This window comes from Caretta caretta, chromosome 11, assembly GCF_965140235.1.
Source record: "Caretta caretta isolate rCarCar2 chromosome 11, rCarCar1.hap1, whole genome shotgun sequence".
Lineage (NCBI taxonomy): Eukaryota > Metazoa > Chordata > Testudines > Cheloniidae > Caretta > Caretta caretta.
In genome coordinates, this window is record NC_134216.1 from 60,600,265 (window position 1) to 60,623,708 (window position 23,444).

Sequence of the window (23,444 nt, forward strand, 5' to 3'; positions counted from 1 at the left end):
AATAACTTTGCAACATTTTTTATACCTGGTCCTTAATCTTTTAACTGACTCTTCAATTTTTTTCTAATTTTTGTCTGAAAATTGAAAAATGGTTTAAAAATCTAAGAAGGTAGACTTGTTGCCAAGGGAACTAGAATGGGGGGGCCAAGTGGCAATGGCTCTCCCACTTTAGAAAGTGGCTGGGCCTGGCCCATGAGCTTGGCCCCCTAAGTCTCCTCTTTTCGCCGAGGCCCTACTCTCTGGCCAGGTCATAACCTGGAGTCTGACCCGGGTAAGAGCAGCCCAGGGAGCCTGGGCAGCTGTGGGGAGTCGCGGACGCTCCATCTGCCGGGGGGGGGGGGGGGGGGAGAGGGCTGGGCCTGAGAGCAGCCCCCGGCTCATGTGCCTACCCCCTGGGCAACCCACATATGGCAGGTGGAGGGTCCAAGGCTCCTCACAGCTGCCCTGGCAGCTCTTACCAGGGCCTGGCTGTGGCTCTAAAGCCCCCTGAGCCCCACCCCCAGGCCAGGCCAGAAGCTGGAGGTGTATTGGGGTAAGAGCCGGGGGAGCTGTGGGGAGCTACAGAGAGCTGTGGGGAGCTACAGAGCCTCCACCTGCCCTGGGCTGAGGGTTTAGGGAGTGGGGACATGAGCCTGGGGCTGTTCTCGGGTCCTCCACCCTGGGCAGGTGCAGGGGTCTAGGCTCCCTGGCCCAGCACCGGCTTCTGGCTTGGCCGGAAAGGACCTCAGGGGAACAGGAAGGGTCGGGGTGTGGCCGCTTTTAAGAAGAATCCATTGCCCCAGCTTGTTGCCATTGGTTATTTGATTATAAGAAGTAAATTAAAAGGTTTTCTGTTTTTTAACATGGGATGCAGACTGAGTGCATTGATCAGAGTGTGACCATGTTTAGGAAGCACAAAATCAGGACATGCTAATTAAGACCATCGATTGTGGACATTGAATGTGAGTAAAAAGGTTTCAGCATGTGGGTTTAAGAAAGGGGGCTACAAATGGAAGAGATAAGAATGCTGACAGGGAGCCAGAGTGGAGCAGGTTAAGGCAGTTCAGTATCCACCTACATGTTTATACTGAGATGGGATAAAATCCAGCTTTTTCAGAACCAGCAAAAATACTTCAGACAGTCTCTCAGAACCAGGATACCTGGTCACATGAGTCAGGTAACTTCAATTAATGATTGCAGTTAGAAGTGGATCTACCAAAAGCTGAATATCTCTTAAAGATTGACTTCAGCAGCATTTAATGTTTTAACCATATAAGAACACAAGTGTCTCAACATCAAACATATCTTTACTGAATCTAAAATAGAAGCTTTGTGTGCAACTGTAGTCGTAATATTTGAAATGTTGTAAGCTGTGAAGACAGAACTTCCTGTAGACAGAAAAACTAAAGTCTGTGTAGAGGAATGTTGTTACAAATATATAAATGCATTAAAGATCAAAATGCTGATAACAGACACACAATATATTTATCTCAGTTTTGTTTGTAAAAGTGGGAACATTTCAAAGACATTTTTTGTAAAGGCATTTCACTTTGTGAATAAATTCCCTATTTATTGCTTTATCAATCTGCTGTTTTCATTTCATTTGATAAATGAGAGCAGCACAATGTGTCTGTTTAATCAGGGCTGTATCAGCAGAAATCAGTAGTATGGTATAACATTGAGTTCAAAGAAAATGGACCTTACCAGTATTCTTCAGAAAATATATTGGAAACTGAAAGAGAGCTGTGGGTAATAGAGGATAGGATTTGACAGTTACTTTGATATAACTTGCCTTGATATAACCTTGATTTGTGCGTCTGATGACAGAGGTGAAGTCAGATTTGTTTTTAAAGTATAAAAAAAATTGTTTCTACTGTTTTTAGTTTTGATTTCTTACTTAGACCCTAATCCTGCAAGCACACATGTGCTTAACTTTAAGCATTTAAATGGTCTCTTTGACATCACTGCGTTAGATTGGGGCAGGGACCAAGTTGTCTTGTGTGTCTCTAAAGTGCTACACATTCCTTTAACACTGTACAGACATATCTCCATTTCTACAATGATCAATACCCCCCACAACACACCTTTCAAGATTCTTGGGTCCTACACATTCCTCTCACAACATGTGGTATACCTCATCCAGTGCATCGCTTATAGACAGTCCCCCAAACTGAATCAAATACCAGCAACTACACACCACACAACAAAAACACCAACCCAGGGACCAAACCCTGCTACAAACCCTCGTGCCAACTCTGTCCACATAGCTATTCAAGAGACACCATCATAGGACCTAACCACATTAGCCACACCATCCGGGGCTCGTTCACCTGCACATCTACCAATGTGATATATAACTTCATGTCCTTTATAATGTTCAAAGGGAAGGCAATTTCAAAGTAGTGCACCATGTATTTGGACTGGAATGTTGCGACTTTTGTGATAAATCTTAGTTCTGGTTGGAGTGTGTGTTACAGTCAGTCTCTGAGAAAGCCCTACTTCCTGTGCAAACAAGCATTGCCCTTGTTTTAGAAAGTTCCATTGGTTCTGAGGAGAAAGTCCCAGGAGGTGAGGCAATCTTTTAGGTATGCTCAGCCAATGCCATTTAGTGCTTTGAAAATAAGGACTGATTTAATACATTTACATTTAACAATGTGTTCAGTGGGCAGCCAGCAAAGAGAGCAGAGAGCACCACAGCAAGCTACTTTGGTACTTTGGTAATGTGCATAGCTGATTAGGAGTGCTACTTCATTCTGCACTGATTGCAGTTTTTCTTGAAGCTGATGCTTTCAAGCCCAAATAAATTGTGTTTTTATAATCCAGACAGGAGGTGATGAAGGCACTCACTAAAAGCTTCACCAGTGACCCCCTGTACATAATTGTGCTATTAAAATCCCTGCTGACAAAAAGGGAGAGATTCAAGAAAGATCAAGGGAAAAAAATATACTTGTGTTTTTTATATTTTGCAGAGTATATGTACAGCTGTTGATTATATTTTAATTGTTTAAAGAACAATTATTAATCATGTTCTGAATAGCAGTGCAGAGAAGAGCAAGATTCCTAATTCTGTAAATTCACTTGAAGGGCCTGAGCAACATGCCAAAATAATAACTGAACATAAACATTCTAAAGAGCTGTGCCCATGTCCTGCCTGCCACCACTGGTACTAGTGCAGCAGTTACACATGTTGCACAGGAAACTGCACTGGGAATGTCATCTAGGAACTGTTAGCGCAACTGTAGTTATACAGGGTAAGAGAGACCAGAGCTGTGCCATACCTGACAGATGGCCCCAACGTTCAGTCTCCATACCCAGAGGCACCATGGGGGATAGGCAGTCCCCCAACTCCCAGAGAGGAGGGGCAGAGCCAGGCTGCGGTCTTCCATCCGCCCTGTAAATTCTCTTGCCTCAGCAGTCCATTCCCTCTACCTCTTTGGTATTTTATGGAGGAAGAGCCCCTGACCTTCTTGGAAAAGAGAGCGTGCCAGCCTGACCTAAAGCAGGAAATCTTTTTATCTTGGAACTCTTAAATGTGAAGATAGGTCTTAACAATTCTCAGAAGGTTTGGTTACTCTGCACTGCTTTTGTTCCCAAATGGCTAATTATATAAAACATAGAAGTGTCAGCATCAAGAAATGAGGACCAACAAATCTAAATCAAAGCCATCACCTTCAGCCCCCAACTAAAACTTCTCCAACGCATCATCAAGGATCTACAACCTATCCTGAAGGACGATCCCTCACTCTCACAGATCTTTGTAAGCAAGGACTGGCCTGTCTCCCGACAGCCCCCCAACCTGAAGCAAATACTCACCAGCAACCACACAACAGAACCACTAACCTAGGAACCTATCCTTGCAACAAAGCCCGTTGCCAACTATGTCCACATATCTATTCAGAGGACACCATCATAGGGCCTAATCACATCAGCCACACTATCAGAGGCTCGTTCAGCTGCACATCTACCAATGTGATATATGCCATCATGTGCCAGCAATGCCCCTCTGCCATGTACATTGGTCAAACTGGACAGTCTCTACGTAAAAGAATAAATGGACACAAATCAGACGTCAAGAATTATAACATTCAAAAACCAGTCGGAGAACACTTCAATCTCTTTGGTCACTCGCTTATAGACCTAAAAGTTGCAATTCTTCAACAAAAAAAACTTCAAAAACAGACTCCAACAAGAGACTGCTGAATTGGAATTACTTTGCAGACTGGATACAATTAACTTAGGCTTGAATAGAGACTGGGAGTGGATGGGTCATTACACAAAGTAAAACTATTTCCCTATGTTTATTCCCCCCTCCCCCCCACACACCCCACTGTTCCTCAGACATTCTTGTCAACTGCTGGAAATGGCCCACCTTGATTATCACTACAAAAGGTTCCCCCCCCCCCCACTCTCCTGCTGGTAATAGCTTATCTTAAGTGGTCACTCTCCTTACAGTGTGTATGGTAACACCCATTGTTTCATGTTCTCTATGTATATAAATCTCCCCACTGTATTTTCCACTGAATGCATCTGATGAAGTGAGCTGTAGCTCACGAAAGCTTATGCTCAAATAAATTTGTTAGTCTCTGAGGTGCCACAAGTACTCCTTTTCTTCTTCCAACAAATCTACTTAGTCAATCTGGCTACTCTAGAGAGATTGATGTTCAGGAAACAAGAAGAACTTGATGGATTCAGAAAAATATGATATTTATTTCTGACAGTAACAGTCTGACATACATTTGAATATGTATGAAGTATCTATGTTGCTATGAGATGCTCTAGATTAGTTTTTATATAGAGCTTGCATATTCTTCTATTTATTTGTATTGTTTCTTTCCTTGTTCTCTTTTTCTTCTTCTCCTGTACTTCAATCAAGTATTATTCTTCCCTGTCATCTTGCTTTTCTTCTGTTCTCTTCATTTGGAAGTCTTAGGAATATTGTTTTACTTATTCATTGAAATTTGCTTTTGTTGGTATGCGCTATTCTTTATATTTATTTTGGTTATTATAGTGTATTTATAAAGTCATAAATAAAAAGAACAGGGCTCAGTTGCTATAGAAACTAAAATCCAATCATTTTAGGGCTAGTCTACACTGGCAATGCTAAAGCGCTGCCACGGAAGTGCTTTAACATACCTCGTGTGGTCACGGCGCAGTGCTCTAAAAAACCCACCACCAGCGCTGGTAGCTACGCCCCTCATGGAGTACTGTCTACACCGGTGCTTTACAGCGCTGAAACTTGCTGTGCTGAGGGGGGTGTTTTTTCACACCCCTGAGCAAGAAAGTTGCAGTGCTGTAAATTGTCAGTGAGACAAGCCCTTAGTAAAGTGTGTGAGAGAAACTTGTCCTTGTTGCAGTTTCCACTAGTACTGGCTTAGGAATGGGAAGTCTGATTATTCAGGCTGTTAGAAACCTGCAGAATGTTTTCCTACCTGGGGATGCTTGCTACTATCATAATGGACACAGATCTTTTTAGAGACAACATTTTTTCTGGTGCATGTTTGTTTAGCGGGCTCTTGTGTTTATTTTTAAGAAATCTTGTTTGATTTCACCAGTTCATTAAAGGACATTGCAGTGTTTGTTCATGATTTAAAAATTTTTAAGGAACAGATATGTGCTTTATCTTAAAATCTAATCTATAAAAGAATAAATGAATGTGTCTTGTGGATGGTTCATATAGTGTATATCCATACAAATACAGGGCCACAGCTTTTAAGAGCCTAATTCTTTAGATAACTTTAGCAGCATGAGATGTATGTCTAAACAGGGTGAATTATGAATTCAGCCCCCAAGGGCATGTGCAGAAACTGAAAGAGGAAAGGTGTAGGACAGGGTTTCTCCAACTTCATTGCACCGTGACCCCTTTCTGACAATAAAAATTACTACATGGCCCCGGGAAGGGGGACCGAAGCCTGAGCCCCACCGCCCCAGGCAGGGGGGGGCAAAGTCCAAGCCCTGCCATCGTGGAGGGTGCCGAAGCTTGAGGGCTTCAGGTCTGGGGGGGGGGGCAGCCCTGAGCCCCGAGCCCCGAGCCCCAGCAAGTCTAACACCAGCCCTGGCAATCCCATTAAAACGGGGTTGTGACCGACTCTGGTGTCCTGACCCACAGTTTAAGAACCACTGCTATAGGAGAAAGAAGAGACCCTTTCAAATGTGTTACTAAGCATTATATACCTCATTAAAAAAAATCACTATTGTAACCATGGTTAACATGACTCATGCTCCTTGTCCAATCCACATCTATTCCTTACCTTTTTCATGTGTTTTTTTAAAATAAAGATAGAGGCTGGGATTTTCAGAGGAGCCTAATGGAGTTCAGTGTTCAGATCCCATTGAATCTGAATAGGACATAACCACTTAATTCCTTTAAGCTCCTTTGAATAGCCCAATCAGACTGATTACATATTTCCAGACTACCAGTCTTTTTTTCAGTTAGCAACCCAGTTCTGTTGAGTGCCTTCTGTCTGGTTCAGAGGATGTTAACCTCCCATGAATTTGCACAGAAATTGAGGACACTCAGCATCTCAAAAGATTGGTTCCAATCCTGCTCCCATCATAGCAAAAGGCAGAACACCCATTTCCATACCATTACTGTGCTAGTAAAACGCCTCATGTCCATATGTAAAACTTCTTACAATAGTGCACAGATATACACACAACCTCAAAGTTATACTTCGTCCGAGCAAGACTCAAGCACCATCCTGCATCATCAGGTCACTGCAGCATTGTAACACTTGGACAGGAAATGTAAGTGTTGGAATTGCAGCAGTAAGGCTAATTCTAGTGGTGTAGCCAGACAATGTTCCTGCTTACCCAGGTGGTGGCTCAGAGCTCTGGCTTTGCCACCTGTCAACCTATTCACCAATTGTATGTACATGGCTGAGTCAATATTCAGCTGATCTTTGCTCTGTCCAACCCTATTCTTCATTTGGAGCAATTTAGGATGCTCTTTCTTGGTCTTGGCTCTCTCTTTACTCACTCACCACATGTGTGACAAAGGGATGCAGAAATAGGTTTGCCAAGTACAACTTTATTTATATTTTGTAAAACAGGTATACTTTTAAAAATATATATATACTTTTTATCCCATGGAGTTTCACCTGGAAAACAGAGAGAAAAAGTCACAGGTTAATGAGCAGACTAAGGGTATGTCTACACTACGAAATTAGGTCGAATTTATAGAAGTCGGTTTTTTAGAAATTGGTTTTATATATTCGAGTGTGTGTGTCCCCACAGAAAATGCTCTAAGTGCATTAAGTGCATTAACTCGGCGGAGTGCTTCCACAGTACCGAGGCAAGCGTCAACTTCCGAAGTGTTGCACTGTGGGTAGCTATCCCACAGTTCCCGCAGTCTCCGCTGCCCATAGGAATTCTGGGTTGAGATCCCAATGCCTGATGGGGCTAAAACATTGTCGCGGGTGGTTCTGGGTACATATTGTCAGGCCCCCGTTCCCTCCCTCCCTCCGTGAAAGCAGCAGCAGACAATCGTTTCGCGCCTTTTTTCTTGAGTTACCTGTGCAGACGCCATACCATGGCAAGCATGGAGCCCGCTCAGGTAACCGTCACCGGATGTCTCCTGGGTGCTGGCAGACGTGGTACTGCATTGCTACACAGCAGCAGCAACCCATTGCCTTGTGGCAGCAGACGGTACAATAGGACTGGTAGCCGTCATCGTCATGTCCGCGGTGCTCCTGGCCGACGTGGCCTGGGCAGACATGGGTGCAGGGACTACATTAGAAGTGACTTGACCAGGTCATTCTCTTTAGTCCTGTAGTCAGTCCTATTGAACCATCTTATGGTGAGCAGGCAGGCGATACGGATTGCTAGCAGTCCTACTGTACCATCTTCTGCCGGGCAGGCAAGAGGTGAGGATGGCTAGCAGTCCTATTGTACCATCTTCTGCCGAGCAGCCATGAGATGTGGATGGCTTGCAGTCCTTCTGCACCGTCTGCTGCCAGCCAAAGATGTAAAAGTTAGATGGAGTGGATCAAAACAAGAAATAGACCAGATTTGTTTTGTACTCATTTGCTTCCTCCCCACCCCCCGTCTAGGGGACTCATTCCTCTAGGTCACACTGCAGTCACTCACAGAGAAGGTGCAGCGAGGTAAATCTAGCCATGTATCAATCAGAGGCCAGACCAACCTGCTTGTTCCAATAAGAACAATTACCTAGGTGCACCATTTCTTATTGGAACCCTCCATGAAGTCCTGCCTGAAATACTCATTGATGTAAAGCCACCCCCTTTGTTGATTTTAATTCCCTGTAAGCCATGTCGTCAGTCGCCCCTCCCTCCGTCAGAGCAACGGCAGACAATTGTTCCGCGCCTTTTTTCTGTGTGGACGCCATACCGAGCCAAGCATGGAGGCCTCTCAGCTCATTTTGGCAATTAGGAGCACATTAAACACCACACGCATTATCCAGCAGTATATGCAGCACCAGAACCTGGCAGAGCGATACCGGGCGAGGAGGCGACGTCAGCGCGGTCACGTGAGTGATCAGGACATGGACACAGATTTCTCTGAAAGCATGGGCCCTGCCAATGCATGCATCATGGTGCTAATGGGGCAGGTTCATGCTGTGGAACGCCGATTCTGGGCTCGGGAAACAAGCACAGACCTGGTGGGACCGCATAGTGTTGCAGGTCTGGGACAATTCCCAGTGGCTGCGAAACTTTCGCATACATAAGGGCACTTTCATGGAACTTTGTGACTTGCTTTCCCCTGCCCTGAAGCACATGAATAGCAAGATGAGAGCAGCCCTCACAGTTGAGAAGCGAGTGGCAATAGCCCTGTGGAAGCTTGCAACATCAGACAGCTACCGGTCAGTTGGGAATCAATTTGGAGTGGGCAAATCTACTGTGGGGGCTGCTGTGATGCAAGTAGCCCACGCGATCAAAGATCTGCTGATATCAAGGGTAGTGACCCTGGGAAATGTGCAGGTCATAGTGGATGGCTTTGCTGCAATGGGATTGCCTAACTGTGGTGGGGCCATAGACGGAACCCATATCCCTATCTTGGCACCGGAGCACCAAGCCGGCGAGTACATAAACCACAAGGAGTACTTTTCAATAGTGCTGCAAGCTCTGGTGGATCACAAGGGACGTTTCACCAACGTCAATGTGGGATGGCCGGGAAAGGTACATGGCGCTCGCATCTTCAGGAACTCTGGTCTGTTTCAAAAGCTGCAGGAAGGGACTTTATTCCCAGACCAGAAAATAACTGTTGGGGATGTTGAAATGCCTATAGTTATCCTTGGGGACCCAGCCTACCCCTTAATGCCATGGCTCATGAAGCCGTACACAGGCAGCCTGGACAGTAGTCAGGAGCTGTTCAGCTACAGGCTGAGCAAGTGCAGAATGGTGGTAGAATGTGCATTTGGACGTTTAAAGGCACGCTGGCGCAGTTTACTGACTCGCTTAGACCTCAGCGAATCCAATATTCCCACTGTTATTACTGCTTGCCGTGCGCTTCACAATATCTGTGAGAGTAAGGGGGAGACATTTATGGTCGGGTGGGAGGTTGAGGCAAATCGCTTAGCTGCTGGTTATGCGCAGCCAGACACCAGGGCGGTTAGAAGAGCACAGGAGGGCGCGATATGCATCAGAGAAGCTTTGAAAACCAGTTTCATGACTGGCCAGGCTACGGTGTGAAAGTTCTGTTTGTTTCTCCTTGATGAAACCCCCCGCCCCTTGGTTCACTCTACTTCCCTGTAAGCTAACCACCCTCCCCTCCTCCCTTCGATCACCGCTTGCAGAGGCAATAAAGTCATTGTTGCTTCACATTCATGCATTCTTTATTCATCACACAAATAGGGGGATGACTACCAAGGTAGCCCAGGAGGGGTGGTGGAGGAGGGAAGGAAAATGCCACACAGCACTTTAAAAGTTTACAACTTTAAAATTTATTGAATGCCAGCCTTCTGTTTTTTGGGCAATCCTCTGTGGTGGAGTGGCTGGTTGGCCGGAGGCCCCCCCCACCGCGTTCTTGGGCGTCTGGGTGTGGAGGCTATGGAACTTGGGGAGGAGGGCGGTTGGTTACACAGGAGCTGTAGTGGAAGTCTGTGCTCCAGCTGCCTTTGCTGCAGCTCAACCATACACTGGAGCATACTGGTTTGATCCTCCAGCAGCCTCAGCATTGAATCCTGCCTCCTCTCATCATGCTGCTGCCACATTTGAGCTTCAGCCCTGTCTTCAGCCCGCCACCTCTCCTCCCGGTCATTTTGTGCTTTCCTGCACTCTGACATTATTTGCCTCCACGCATTCGTCTGTGCTCTGTCAGTGTGGGAGGACAGCATGAGCTCAGAGAATGTTTCATCACGAGTGCGTTTTTTTTTTCTTTCTAATCTTCACTAGCCTCTGGGAAGGAGAAGATCCTGTGATCATTGAAACACATGCAGCTGGTGGAAAAAAACAAAGGGACAGCGGTATTTAAAAAGACACATTTTATAAAACAGTGGCTACACTCTTTCAGGGTAAACCTTGCTGTTAACGTTACATACATAGCACATGTGTTTTCATTACAAGGTCTCATTTTGCCTCCCCCCACCGCGTGGCTACCCCCTCAATCTTCCCCCCCTCCATGTGGCTAACAGCGGGGAACGTTTCTGTTCAGCCACAGGCAAACAGCCCCCAGGAACGGGCACCTCTGAGTGTCCCCTGAAGAAAAGCACCCTATTTCAACCAGGTGACCATGAATGATATCTCACTCTCCTGAGAATAACACAGAGAGAGAAAGAACGGATGTTGTTTGAATGCCAGCAAACATACACTGCAATGCTTTGTTGTACAATGATTCCCGAGTACGTGTTACTGGTCTGGAGTGGTAAAGTGTCCTACCATGGAGGATGCAATAAGGCTGCCCTCCCCAGAAACCTTTTGCAAAGGCTTTGGGAGTACATCCAGGAGAGCCGCGAATGCCAGGGCAAATTAATCCTTTCACATGCTTGCTTTTAAACCATGTATAGTATTTTAAAAGGTACACTCACCGGAGGTCCCTTCTCCGCCTGCTGGGTCCAGGAGGCAGCCTTGGGGGGTACTGGCTCCAGGTCCAGGGTGAGAAACAGTTTCTGGCTGTCAGGAAAACCGGTTTCTCCGCTTGCTTGCTGTGAGCTATCTACAACCTCATCATCATCATCCCCAAAACCTGCTTCCGTGTTGCCTCCATCTCCATTGAAGGAGTCAAACAATACGGCTGGGGTAGTGGTGGCTGAACCCCCTAAAATAGCATGCAGCTCATCATAGAAGCGGCATGTTTGGGGCTCTGACCTGGAGCGGCCGTTGGCCTCTCTGGTTTTCTGGTAGGCTTGCCTCAGCTCCTTAAGTTTCACACGGCATTGCTTCGGGTCCCTGTTACGGCCTCTGTCCTTCATGCCCTGGGAGATTTTGACAAAGGTTTTGGCATTTTGAAAACTGGAACGGAGTTCTGATAGCACGGATTGCTCTCCCCATACAGCGATCAGATCCCGTACCTCCCGTTCAGTCCATGCTGGAGCTTTTTTGCGATTCTTGGACTCCATCATGGTCACCTCTGCTGATGAGCTCTGCATGGTCACCTGCAGCTTGCCAGGCTGGCCAAACAGGAAATGAGATTCAAAAGTTCACGGTTCTTTTCCTGTCTACCTGGCCAGTGCATCTGAGTTGAGAGTGCTGTCCAGAGCAGTCACAATGGAGAACTCTGGGATAGCTCCCGGAGGCCAATACTGTCTAATTGTGTCCACAGTACCCCAAATTCGACCCGGCAAGGCCGATTTAAGCGCTAATCCACTTGTCAGGGGTGGAGTAAGGAAATCGATTTTAAGAGCCCTTTAAGTCGAAATGAGGGGCTTCGTCGTGTGGACGGGTGCAGGTTTACATCGATTTAACACTGCTAAATTCGACCTAAAGTCCTAGTGTAGACCAGGGCTTAGATGAACAAACACAAGTTCAGACGCACCCATTCTCCTGCTCTTCCCAATGTAGGTATTTTTCTGAGGTGAGGACAGTTGCTATAGTAGTCTCTGTGCTGCTTTAGTAGCATCTCCTATTGACCTAAGATCTGAAAGAAAGAACACAGTTAAAGGTTATGCAACTTCTCATGCTCATTCCTTATATCCAAAGTGCATCCACTTTCCTTTTACCTCCCCCCGTAAAAGAATGACACATTCCCAGGAACCTCATTGCACTAGCTGTCAGAGGAAGCCACAGTGAGAGACATGGAGGAATGTCTTCCCTTTTGGACACAAGTCCTGATACTCCTGCCTCTGGAACCTAGTGGAAAACAAGAGAGAGAAAACTTAGTACAGCTGCGATACAAAGCACAAAAAGCCCAACCACAATGAAATGAAAAATAGAAAGCTATTTGAAAATATCAAATAAACAAACTGGAAGAATAGAAGTAAGCTTCTTTGCCTTTCTGAGCACTGCTAGCACACCCATGGTCAGTCTTGTCAGCAGCTGTAGTTTAGACATACCCTGAAGTATTTACATTTGCGTGGATATAGCAAGGCATACCCCTGTCTTCACAAGACGTAACCAGACCCAACATGATTCAGAGAGACCCTCCATTGGAGCAAACCAAAAATATGAGTAGATGTAAATATACACTGTAGACCAGGGGTGGGCAAACTTTTTGGCCTGAGGGCCACATCGGGGTTCCAAAATTGTATGGAGGGCCGGGTAGGGAAGGCTGTGCCTCCCCAAACAGCCTGGCCCTCTCCCCCTATCCACCCCCTCCCACTTCCCACCCCCTGACTGCCCCTCTTAGAACTCTGGACCCATCCAATCCCCCCTGCTCCTTGTCCCCTGACTGCTTCCCCCTCCCGGGACCCCATTTTCTATCCAACCCCCCCTTTCCCTGTCACCTGACCCCCTCTGCCCCATCCAACTGTCCACTGCTAACTGTCCCCTGGCTGCCCCCCGGGACTCCCTGCCCCTTATCCAACCATCCTCCCCCCCCCCCCCCCGCCGGCTCCCTGCCCCCTTACCATGCCGCTCAGAGCAGCATGTCTGGCAGCTGCACCGCCCAGCCAGAGCCCGCCGTGCTGCCTGCCAGGAGCTTGCAGCCCTGCCGCCCAGAGTGCTGGCGGCATGGTGAGCTGAGGCTGCGGGGGAGATGGGACAGCAGGGGAAGGGCTGGCAGCTAGTCTCCCCAGCCAGGAACTCAAGGGCTGGGCAGGGCAGTCCCGTGGGCCAGATGTGGCCCGTCGGCCGTAGTTTGCCCACCTCTGATGTAGACCAAAGGCACTATGCATCCTCTCCAGAGAGCTGTGTCAAGAATTTTGGCAGAGATGCACTAATCCACAAGCCCTGCAACTCTTACAAGAGTGTTGTATGTCATTTCAGTGCACTTTGTGTGCCTGAAACTTGATAATTAGTGTGGATGCACTGGTCAGTGATGCAGTTCTATACTGCAGACATGGCATTACTGTATCATTTCTTTAAAAATGTTTGTCTTACCATTTCTGCTGGGTGCTTTTATTTTGCTGTAATTACACATAAAAAGAAATATTTTGCTCCTGTTTAAAAAACAATTGCTGAATATAAATGTAGAAATAAAAAGTTAGACACATGTCATTAGTGTGACTGTGATAGACCTAACCTCTTTTTATATTGATAGCTGTATTTTTAAAATGTATTTAATTCCATATTGTCATTAGTTGTTAGTGTCAAGGCCTTGGTGTTTTTAACTTTAATTTTTGGTAAAAGGTGTGTGTTTTAACCATATTACAGGAATGCAGTCAGGTGTCCTACTCAATGAACACTGTTATTCTATACTTTTAGATACATATTAGATGCAAATCTAGAACAGTCATGTCACTTCCATGACCTATTTATATCTTTACCACATTTTTTATTTGTCCTTAAATGTGTGGAGGGAGGGAGGAAGAAGAAGAGGGCACAAATATAACAATCCCCAAATGGAGATCAGATAAATTTATAATCCTCCTTTTTAATGGATTCTCAGAGTTAGTATTTTCCCTTTGATGATTTTTGACACAGTGCTGAAACGAGAGTTTCAGTTTTTCAGACTGCTGACTGTATTGTATGGTCACTGGCTGACACATTCAGTAATTTAAATCAGTTAAACAGAATCAGGAAATGAATGACCAGTTGTCTCTGAATCTTTTGTCTGAGAGGTAAATTAAGAATGTTTCTCTTGAACTTAGCTAAAAGGTTAACCTCTAGTGAGACAGGTCCTTGACAGACCTGGGCAGAGCTTGCTAAGTCTTTGAGAGGAAATAAGAGACCAGATTTCGCATTTTCAGCAGCAGACTGCCAGTAGTTATCATATCATTGCAGGTGTGTAATGTCAGTGTGAGAGTATACAACAAGCAAATACATGTAAAAGAAATTTGAGATTTTTTTGAATATCTTTCTGAGGCATTCCAGTGACATTTTTCTTTTCATAATTTTGTTTTATTTTATGAACATGTCAATTAAATTAGATTGATTTCCAAATTAAGAGAAAAGATATAAAGCCATGCAGAGACAAGAGGTGAAAAGGACTTGGAGTGCTGCAGTGCATGTTGTGAAGATTATAATGAAGATTAACATTTCCTAATGGAAAAAATTCCAAGGTTGTAAATTCTTTATCTCATTTATAGTGTTTCAGACAGATTAGATCAGCGTGAAACATGATACAAAAGTTGTTAATGTGTATAGCTTCCCCGCACCCTATGTTGCACTGGCTCCTCCATTGAATTGGTGCAGCGTTATATGTATAAATACTAGTTTAGACAATAATGAGTAGGATGAGGATAGAGGGCAGCTGAGTCCTGCATGGAGAAGAACACAGCTGGGTGGCCACGATATTATTCTCACGAGAAGAAGTATTACCTACTGTAGGGGAGTGCATGGCTAAGTACTTAATTAGCAGGATGAGGATAACACGTTATTCCCTGTCTCTCTAGATAAACCCATTTTCTGCCCAAACCCTGCTTCTTACTTAACGGATGCTTGCAAGAGAGAAAAGTGTATGGGGCAGCGTGGATGGGGTTTGATACTTATTACCAGTCAGCATCAAGAATGCAGATCATCACTTGATTTTGCTTGCAGCCATTTACAGCCTCCACTTACGCTAGAGCTGAAGTACCTCAATCTTGCACATTTTACAAGGATCAGTCAAAATGGTACAAAAAGTTGATACTGAACATGCTCAATTCAATTAACAATGATAAACCTTTATTGTGTGTTTGAAATCATAGCAGTTGCATTGATGTACTGGCTCCTTGTGTTGTTATGATGTCTGTCAAAGTGTCTGGTACATTTATTTAGGTACCATTACACTGTCGGTAGACAAATGTTTTTGTCTTATAATGTAGCCATTAAAATAAGAATGGAAACATCTATCCCACTGATTTTAAATATTTATTAAATTAAATAGAGAAAGTTACTTTTAAGGTCCCCTGGAATAGTTAACTCATTGTCCTTCAGGAGTATCGTAATGTTACTTTGTTGTTTGGTACAAAGGATTTCTCTCCATTTAACAGGTCTACTTTTTGCTAGATGTTTGACTGAATTTCATGGTACATTCAGGATTTGAGTAAATCAGCATGCAGTATATTTGTCAGAAATGTATCTTCATTGTATGCTAGCATTTTTAAAAAATGGTTGGCTTACCCATTTCTAATTAGATTACTACAAGCTACAGGTTTTTCCAGCAAGTGTTTATGTAAAGAATCGTTGTCTTGTGAAGTTATTGCTTGCGGTAATAAACGTATCTAATTTTACTATGTGTTTTTGAAATGGTCAAAGAAGGGATATATCAAGGCGCAAGATAGGCAAACAGAACATTTTGGGCTTGATTCAGTAGTATTTGTATTTTTAATAGATTGCAAATAGTATATCCAGAATAGAAATGTTAAAGGCACATATATTTACAATAGCTAGGTATTCCAGTGTGCAAAAGGTTTGACTGAAACAATAAAAGTACTCAGAAATCAGCTTTGAATTGAATTCACTCTACTTTTTGAGTTCCTTAGAATTTTGGACTTTTGTCTGCAAACTTCCTGAAGAGCTCTACAGAAGTTGATCCAATAAAAGATACTACCTCACCCACCTTGTCTCTCTGTTCAATCTCTTTGTGAACTTCTGTATTATTGACTGTTCGGGGTGCACTTCAAGTTTGTTAATATAGGGCAGATGGGACTTATCACAGAGTAGAAGTAGCATTGTATTTTTCCAAACATACTCTGTAGTAGTGGGGTCATCTAGTGGTCTGAGCAAAGGGCTGGGAGTTCTGATCCCAGCCCTACTCATTCCATCTGTAGTCAAACTATTTTAGATCCTTAGGAATATTCTGGATATGTACAAAACATGTATGACTCTTTATTACTGTTGTACTTTTCATCTTCAAGATATTTTACCAACAAGTGTCACAACAGGCCTCTGAGGTTAGGTAAGGTATTATTTTCCCCAATATACTGATGGCTAAAGTGAAGCACAGAGAGGGGTGAAGTGACCTCCCTAGGTCAGGCAGTGAGTCAGTAGCAGAGCTGGGAATAGAACATAGAATTCTTACCTTCTGGTTTTATAGTCTAACCACTAGAAAATGCTCTTTTCCCTTTTTTAAAAAAAAGTTTGTATACAAGAGCTAGTTATTTATTTGGTGAAAGTCAGCAGGGCAGAAACCACTTTCAGCTGGTTTCTCAGAAATGAAAACTGTATTTCAGTTGAGCTGTTTGATCCTGGGGAACTATCAGGTGTAAACTCTGTAGTTGTAGCCATGTCAGTCCCAGGATATTAGAGACACAAGGTGGGTGAGGTAATATCTTTTATTGGACTAACTGTTGTTGGGGAGAAAGACAAGCTTTTGAGCCACAGAGCTCTTCTTCAGGTCTGGGAAAGGTACTCCCAGCATTACAGCTTTATTGCAACAATCAGTAACCCGCTAACCCCCTCTTTTTGTCCTATGACTGCAGAGGTGTTAATGGGCCACTTTACCTTGAATGAACCTCCCTCCCTTCCTCCATGTGATGGATTGTTGGATAGGCAATCTTCTCCTCCAACCCTGTATTCAGTTCTTCGGCTTTACGGAGCCTATTAAAGACAGTCCGAACCAAAAACAAAAAGAAAGCCCTCTATTTCTGCAGGCTATGCCCTTATGCGGTTGCCATGTCTCTGCCTTCTCTTCATTTTCTCTTAATCTTCTCCTTTTCTGTTTAACTCCTGTCTCCTCCTCCCCCCCCCCTTAGGATTTTTTCCTCCATTTTTAAAAACTTTTTTTCATTTTTATATATTTATTTATTCTACCCAGTAGTCAGAATGAATCAAGGATCACAAAGATTTTCCCCTATTTCTGCTACTTCCTTACTGTGCCCCACATACCTCTGAACTAAGGAGAGAGACAGCCCAGCTCTCTAAAAAAAACCACCTCCACAAGGGGAATGGCTGAAACTTGCAGCGCTCCGGGAAGTGTTTTTTCACACCCCTGAGCGAGAAAGTTGCAGCGCTGTAAAGTGCCAGTGTAGACAAGCCCTGAGCCAGCAGTGTCCAAATGAAAAGATCTAGCCACGGCAGGCTCCACCTCTGCTGTATTGTGGGAAGGGACACAGAAGATCCCCGGTAGTGTGGAGAGAGGACTCTGCAATGACATTGGGTGCTAGCTGGGACTGGAAGGAGGAAAAGGAAAGAGGATAACAGAGAGAGTGGGAGTGGTAGAGAAAGAGTGCTGGTAGAGCTGGGAAGGAGAAAAGTGAAGGTGCTTGGGTGCTAGCTGGGATGGTGAATGAAAGAGGGAGGTATTGTACACCATTTTCCTCAGTGACGAGAGTAAAGTACAACAGAAGGGCATACACCCATTCAGAGAGTCTTTGCTGGCCTGAACTACCTGCTGTATGTGCCTCAGTTATCCACTCAACTGTTAACTGTTGGGCAGGCCAGCACTGTAACCTGACCTGCGGAATATTCTGGTAAGATAAACTGCTATTCAGAAGAATGAACAAGAATAATTATTCTGGTAACATAACTAGAAAAAACATAATTAAGCAAGCTGGTAAAAGATAAAAAATGGTTATTGGAGAGAAGGCAGATGAGGAAAACAGCAGAGGAGTGGGAGGGCTAATGGGAAAAACGTGGCTCACATTTAGTTTTTTGCCTGGTCCCCTGACTCCTCTAGTTTTACAGGCCACTGTCAGTATATATGAATTATTTGGACATTTTAGGCATGGAATAAACATACAGCACATCCATGGTTTATATAAACACAAACACAATTTTCTCACTCATTACTGACCAACAGAGAGGTTTTTTGGTTTTGATTTATTTAAATATAGGAAGTTTTGTTCATAGGGAACAGTTGAGGCTTACACAGTTAGCTGGAGGCATACATAATGAGGCTTTCACACCTTTCTGTGTAGGCACTTCAACTTTGTGTCTCTGTATGTCCTGTTTCTTTCCCTCTCACACATGTCCCCAGTATTCTGACATTAGACTTTCTTCCAGTCATACTGTCAGTTCCTCTGGACCCTGGTGGTTTCTGATCAGGATGTATTATCATTGAAGATGGGATCAAAAAATCTTCAAAGTATTTTACTGTGTGTAATGCAGGCACATCGACTAAAATCAGTGCATTAACCACGGAGTACCTTTTGGAAAATAGCACTGGTTATCTGAATAGGCACTCTTCACACAAACTTAATAATTTTTGAAATGTCACATAAGTGTTTAACCCACAGCCCCATAACCATAACACATTCCGTCAAATTAGAAAGTACAGGAATGTTGTTTTGTGTGTTGTACAATGTTATGCCAAATGAAAATACAGGAATGTGATGTTGTATTGATGCACGGAAGAGCTGCATTTTAGTAGTAGAATATTTGCTATAACAAAGGGAGGGGATACAGTATGCAGTTGTCTCCAGTATTAAGATGTGAAACAGAAACGAGGTGGTTGTCATAAACCCATTCAAACTGTATCTCTATATACTGACATGATTCTCTGAACAGATTAGTTGTCTAAATTTTCTAGTTTTATTTGTTCATGCTGTTGTTGTCAAATATTTAAGATAAAAATATTGAAATAAATATCACACAGTACAGTATGTTCACTAAATCAGTTCAGTTCTCATCACATATTGATAAGATTTGAATTAAAACTCAACTGAATCCTGAACGAAAAGGCATATGGTTTTGTTAAAAGTAAATTAATCCTTACTTTTATCTTTCTGAACAGGACTGTAAATACAGTACACTGGTGCCGTGTATTTAAACCGCCCTTTGCTGCTAGCACAGCACTGTTGTTCTTTCTTTGACGCAGACCCAGACAAAGGCTGAGTGTAGCAAGGAAGCAGACAGCATGCTGACGCCTCCAGTCAGTGCCCCAGCCTGGCTCCAGGATTTGTAAACAGAAACATCCTAGGCTCCAATAAGGCAGACAGTGACTCTCCTTCTGATCTGCATGCAGGAAGTGCCTGCTTGTACAAGCCCAGCTATTGCACATAAGCACATATAACTCAGTGTTTAGGTTTGGCCGAAACTTCTTACTGTGAAAATTATTGGAGAAGGGAGGGAATATGGGTTTACTGAAGGGAGGGGAACACGACCGTTTCATAGACCGCATTCCTAAGTTTTGTAATAGGAAAAAAAGGATTTTTTTGAAAAAGAAAAGTAATAAAGTTAAAGTTACAGAGTGCTTTCCATTTAAAGGCCTGATTTTTAGACTGCTCACACCTGTGAAAATATACATTTGCAGATGAGACAAAGTTGGGAGGTGTTGCCAATATGGAGGAGGACCAGAATATAATACAAGAAGCTTTCTATGACCTTGAAAACTGGAGTAATAGAATTGAATGAAATTTAATAGTGCAAAGTGAAAGGTCACGGATTTAAGGACTAACAAGTATTTTTGCTATAAGCTGGGTAAATACCAATTGGAAACGACAGAGGAGTTAAAAAACCTGGGTATAACTGGTTGATCACAGGATGATTATGATCCACCAATGTGATGTGGCCATGAAAAAGGCTAATACAATCCTAGGATGCATCAGGCAAGATATTTCCAGTAGAGATAGGAAACTGTTATTACCACTATACAAGGCACTGGTGAGACCTCATCTGGAATACTATATACAGTTCTGATCTCCCATCTTTAAGAAAGATGAATTCAAACTGGAGCAGGTGCAGAGAAGGGCTACTAGGATGATCAGCGGTATGAAAAACCTACCTTATGAGAGGAGACTCAAAGAGCTTGGCTTCTTTAGGCTAACCAAAGGAATGCTGAGGGGAAATAAGATTGCTCTTTATAAATACATCAGAGAAAATAAACACCAGGGAGGGAGAGGAGTTATTTAAATTAAGGGCCAATGTTGGCACAGGAGCAAATGGATATAAACAGGTTTGAAATTGAAGTTTAGGCTTGAAATTAGATGAAAGTTTCTAACCATCAGAAGAGTGAAGTTCTGGAAGGGTGAAGCCTCCCAAAGGGAGCAATGAGGGCAAAAAAACTAACTGGTTTCAAGACTGAACTTGATAAGTTTATGGAAGGGATGGTATGATGAGATTGCCTGCAATAGCACATGGCCCATCTGCAACTGCTAGTAGCAAATATCTCCTACAGCTGGAGATCTGACACTAGATAGGGAGGGCTCTGAGTTGCTGCAATGAATTCTTACTGAGGTGTCTGGTTGTTGGGTCTCGCTGTCTTGCTCAGGGTCAAATGATCGCCATATTTGAGTCAGGAAGGAATTTTCCTCCAGGTCAGAGACCCTGGTTTTTTTTTCACCTTCCTCCGCAGCATGGGGCACGGGGTCACTTGCTGGTTTAAGCTAGAGTAAATGATGGATTCTCTGTTACTTGAAGTCTTTAAATCACGATTTGAGGACTTCAGTAACTCATCCAGAGGTTATGGGTCTATTACAGGAGTGGGAGGGTGAGGTTCTGTGGCCTGCGATGTGCAGGAGGTCAGACTAGATGATCATGATGGTCCCTCTGGCCTTAAAGTCTATGAGACTATGTAAATATTTTTCCTAGCAGTTTTTCTGCAGTTTGTAATATTTTCTGATCTGTGAGATATGTCCAAGAATGTTGCTCTTGTGAAATATTTAATTATTGAGTCTGTTGCAATTAAAATAGTTTTAACCTGCCTTTGTAAAGTAGTTTCACTTTCATTGTTCTGGTACATGCGTTCTTTTGTGGCCCAACATTTTAACAGATGCTGAGTAAGTGACGTCCCTCAATTGAAAGCAGTTAGCTGCTCTTTGATTTAATGTCAGAAATGAAAACTAATGGGTTCAACATCAATGTAAGGGGACATTTTATCTTTCAGTGAAGTTTTTTCTCTTCTTTATTAAAGAACATTTTTCTGTATATTTTTAAGTTTTCAGATAAAATGTTCTTGAGGTACTGCTGTTCTGATTGCAAACCAGATATTGTATATGGCTTATCTTCCAGCAGCTAAATGCTATTCTTGAAACCAAGATACAGCGTACTTCATTCAGTCTGCTTTTGGAGGTGAGACCTTCTCTCACTTTACTTCCTCAGTAGCCAAGAATCTATCTCTTTACTTTTTTTAAATGCAGTTTGTTGTGTAGCCTACATTCAGGTTTAATTTCACATTAGCAAGGAACTTCAGATCTATCAAGACTATAATTAGAAACAGTATTTTAATATATGGTAGTCTTTTCACACTGTACTATTAGAAACTAACCCACAGATGTCTCTGGACTCAGAGTAATGAAAACAGAGAGAGAAGTTGGATTGGGCTTTTAAGGACTTTGCTGCCTTTTTCTGTAAAAGAACAAGAAAATGACAATTTTTACACATAAGACTTGAGTCTACATCAATCCCTCCCATACTAAACCAGAGGTACTAGAGGAGGAGGTCTCGGTGAGGACTTCGTTGTGTAGATGTTTCCTACATTATCTCATGACAGGGCGGTGCGGGGGGGGGGGGGGAGAGATTTTTTTCTACATGCGTGCAAAAATGCCAAGGGCCCAAACCTCAACTATAGATTCTGGTGGATTGCATGGAGAGGAGAGATATGCATGGAGGCCCACTGGAGCCACACTACCAAAATCTTGCCCTGCTTCTTCAAGGACCTCTCTGGGGATTCTGCTAAAAATAGGGTGACCAGATATCCTGGTATATCCAGGATATCCAGATATTTTATAGGTACAGTCCCAATTTTGGGATCTTTTTCTTATATAGGCTCCTATTACCCCCACTCCCTGTCCCAATTTTTCACATTTGCTGTCTGGTCACCCTAGTTAAAAAGATATTACAGTCCCAGCTGTATTATCTCTCTGTGCATTCTTTGTGGAGCTAGAGGAGTATGAGTGTTGCCATCTCTCGTGATTTCATTGCAAGTCTTGTGATATTTAGTGTTTTTTTTCTTAAAGGCCGAGTTCTTAGAGTCAAGTGATTACATGGAAATCTCAGTGTGTGTGTGTTTGTGTCAAGGTTCCTCCCCCACTCTGAACTCTAGGGTACAGATGTGGGGACCTGCATGAAAAACCTCCTAAGCTTATCTTTACCAGCTTAGGTCAAAACTTCCCCAAGGTACAAAATATTCCACCCTTTGTCCTTGGATTGGCCGCTACCACCACCAAACTAATACTGGTTACTGGGGAAGAGCTGTTTGGACGCGTCTTTCCCCCCAAAATACTTCCCAAAACCTTGCACCCCACTTCCTGGACAAGGTTTGGTAAAAAGCCTCACCAATTTGCCTAGGTGACTACAGACCCAGACCCTTGGATCTTAAGAACAATGAACAATCCTCCCAACACTTGCACCTCCCCTTTCCTGGGAAATGTTGGATAAAAAGCCTCACCAATTTGCATAGGTGACCACAGACCCAAACCCTTGGATCTGAGAACCATGAAAAAGCATTCAGTTTTCTTACAAGAAGACTTTTAATAAAAATAGAAGTAAATAGAAATAAAGAAATCCCCCCTGTAAAATCAGGATGGTAGATATCTTACAGGGTAATTAGATTCAAAAACATAGAGAACCCCTCTAGGCAAAACCTTAAGTTACAAAAAAGATACACAGACAGAAATAGTTATTCTATTCAGCACAATTCTTTTCTCAGCCATTTAAAGAAATCATAATTTAACACATACCTAGCTAGATTACTTACTAAAAGTTCTAAGACTCCATTCCTGGTCTGTCCCCAGCAGAAACCAGTATAAGACAGACCCTTTGTTTCTCTCCCTCCTCCCAGCTTTTGAAAGTATCTTGTCTCCTCATTGGTCATTTTGGTCAGGTGCCAGCGAGGTTACCTTTAGCTTCTTAACCCTTTACAGGTGAGAGGAGCTTTCCCCTGGCCAGGAGGGATTTCAAAGGGGTTTACCCTTCCCTTTATATTTATGACACCATCTCTCGTGATTTCATTGCAAGTCTTGTGATATTTGGTGTTTTTTTTCTTAAAGCCCGAGTTCTTAGAGTCAAGTGATTACATGGAAATCTCAGTGTGTGTGTGTTTGTTTGTTTTAAAAACCCTACCGCAAATGGTTGTGGAGAAAAACATGAATATGTGACCTAAGTGTACTCTAA

At 43.4% G+C, this 23,444-nt stretch overlaps 2 protein-coding genes across 6 annotated transcripts in view; one reads left to right on the forward strand and one right to left on the reverse strand.

Annotated features, from left to right (window-relative positions):
- BMPR2 (bone morphogenetic protein receptor type 2) overlaps positions 1-23,444 on the forward strand; it is a 176,892-nt gene that overhangs the window by 113,840 nt on the left and 39,608 nt on the right. The window lies entirely within an intron of this gene.
- The window catches only part of LOC125645174 (myb/SANT-like DNA-binding domain-containing protein 7), an 88,490-nt gene continuing 74,899 nt past the window's right edge, over positions 9,854-23,444 (reverse strand). For both annotated transcript variants that reach the window (XM_075118085.1, XM_075118084.1), the window contains 3 exons: positions 12,092-12,221; positions 10,961-12,009; positions 9,854-10,372 (listed from right to left, as the gene is read on the reverse strand). In XM_075118085.1, coding sequence (XP_074974186.1) covers positions 10,355-10,372; positions 10,961-11,521 — 579 coding nt within the window. In that variant the 5' untranslated portion in view covers positions 11,522-12,009; positions 12,092-12,221 and the 3' untranslated portion in view covers positions 9,854-10,354. The remainder of the gene's footprint in view (positions 10,373-10,960; positions 12,010-12,091; positions 12,222-23,444) is intronic.